The 2,209-nt window shown below is 37.3% G+C and overlaps 1 protein-coding gene across 1 annotated transcript; it reads right to left on the bottom strand.

The window, feature by feature from the left end:
* Window positions 1–1,038: 1,038 nt before the first annotated feature.
* Window positions 1,039–1,760, bottom strand: LOC124975866 (mediator of RNA polymerase II transcription subunit 21-like; the record flags this gene model as incomplete). Its single annotated transcript, XM_047538358.1, has 1 exon — window positions 1,039–1,760. A coding segment is annotated over one exon (465 nt), but the record flags the coding sequence as incomplete, so codon positions are not given.
* Window positions 1,761–2,209: the final 449 nt, after the last annotated feature.

Below are 2,209 nucleotides of genomic sequence, written 5' to 3' on the forward strand. Positions count from 1 at the left end.
TGGTTAAAATATGTATTTTTAAATCAGTTTTTGTAGTTGTAGATGGACAACATGCCTTTATTTTGTTTATTTACTTTTTTAATGCAGTGCTAAGGATCAAACCCAATGCCTCACACATGCTAGGCAAATACTTGACTACTAAGCTATAGCCCTAGCCCCAATATTTATCTTTTTATCCTTTTCTATTCTGAAATTTTTGAAATTCAGATTTGAAGGGATTTTACAGTTTTGTTTTTGTCTTTTCTTTTCACATAATGACTTTGTATCATGCTCCCTAATATCGCATAATTTTTAAAATGACTGTTTTCCTGTATCAACAGCAATAGGGAGTCAATATGGCCTGAAGTGAGAGGGTTCTTACTGAGCTTCTTAATTCAAGAGTTCCTTCTAGCTGAGCATGGTGGTGCATGTTTTTAATCCCAGTGGCTCAGAAGACAGAGGCAGGAGGATCCTGAGTTCAAAGCCAGCCTCAGCAAAAGCATGGCACTAAGCTACTCAGTGAGACCCTGTCTCTAAATAAAACACAAAATAGGGTTGGGGATCTGACTCAGAGGCTAAGTGCCCCTGAGTTCAATCCCAGAACCCCCAACTCCCCCCAAAAAGAGTTACTTCTCCAACCAATACAGAGAAGCACCATGGTTTCAGTAGGTGGTGCTTCCTTTACTGGTGGGGAGTGAGCTGGGAAAGGCTTTTGGTTTTGTAATTCTCAATTTTTACTACTTAATTCTTTCTTTCTCTTTGTTATAAAATTATCAAAAGATGCCTCCCTTTCTAAATTACCTCTTTCTCACATGAAAGCAGTTCTTCCTCAAATTTTTAACTGCATCTACTTTCTGGCCTTTCACTTTTGATTCTTTTTTTTTTTTCACAGTTTCTGAACCTTTTATGCTTAAATCTCAAAAACCAAACAATGCCACCTCCCAAGAGGCAGGACACCAATCTAAAATGGTGTTCCCCCATCCAAAATGTCCCCCATCTCTGGCTTGAGGAATAGTCTGATTTGCAAAATGACTATAAAGATACAAGAAAAAGAAAAGATAGAACATTATAACATATGTTTAATTGTATTATGAACATTAGTTCAATATGCCTTAATAATTTCATTAGATAAAAAAAATGGCTTAAAGTTGGTTTAATCATATAAGTGTATTTACCAAGAGCAAAAACAGAAGACTGTTAAAAATAGCTAAAAAGGTAACACGTCAAAGTTTCTGTAACTTTTGGAAAGGCTTATATCTAAATCTGGTACAGAATTTTTAGTGTCATTTAACAGTTCTTTTCTTAGCCACATGGTGCTAGGACTCTGGAAGAGACTGGTTATGGGTACCACTTCTTGTCTTCAGTTGTGATTGTGCAATGTCAGCGAGTGCACTTTGTATCTTTTCCAGAAGCATGTCCCCTCGATAAACAACATCCTCCAGACATGTAGCAGCTTCATGATTTTCTTCTTCTAGCTTATATAAGCTAGCAGCCTGTAAAGCAGCTGTAGATTCTTCACTGGGTAATGAATCTATCAAAACATCAATATCTTTTGCTGTTCGTGCAATCAGTGCTGCAAAAAGCTGGGCATATTCTTCTGTAGGATTAGCTGGCTGGTCTTTGTTAATTGCTGTCTGAATATTATTAAAAGAGGCAGGAGGACCACATTGTTGCAACACTCCAATGGCATTACAAAACTGATCTGCAAGCGAGTTCACGGCGTCTTGCAGCTGCGTGAGTCGATCCCTCACTTTTGATTCTTTAGTAGGCACTGCTGTGATCTACCAGGACTCGGACCCATCCTCATTGTTTTCCCATTTGGAGTGTGGTTCTTATTTTGGAGAATAAATTTCATCTGGCACTACTAGAAACCCACTTTCCTTTCTCCTATGCAATCTCTGTCTGCCTACCCAGACAAGTGAGCACTTCAGAGCTGGCTCACCAGGTTTAGGATGTTCATTTCTCTACTTACCTACAAATGGAAGTTTAAAGTAGTTTCTGATTTCTAATTTTGTAGTAGGCTTTGATTAGGGGTGGTTTCATTATCCTTGTTGATTGGTGCAATTTTTATAGGATATATGAAGAATTCAAAATTCAGGTGACTGGCACTATTTTACAGAACACTGTTTTTTTTACTTTTCTTGTGTCTTATCTTTAAAATTTTTTACAACAGTATCACATTTATATTCAAGAACACTTTCTAGTTCTCTGCTTATTGTTTGTATCCTGT

The sequence above is a fragment of the Sciurus carolinensis genome, unplaced genomic scaffold, assembly GCF_902686445.1.
Source record: "Sciurus carolinensis unplaced genomic scaffold, mSciCar1.2, whole genome shotgun sequence".
Lineage (NCBI taxonomy): Eukaryota > Metazoa > Chordata > Mammalia > Rodentia > Sciuridae > Sciurus > Sciurus carolinensis.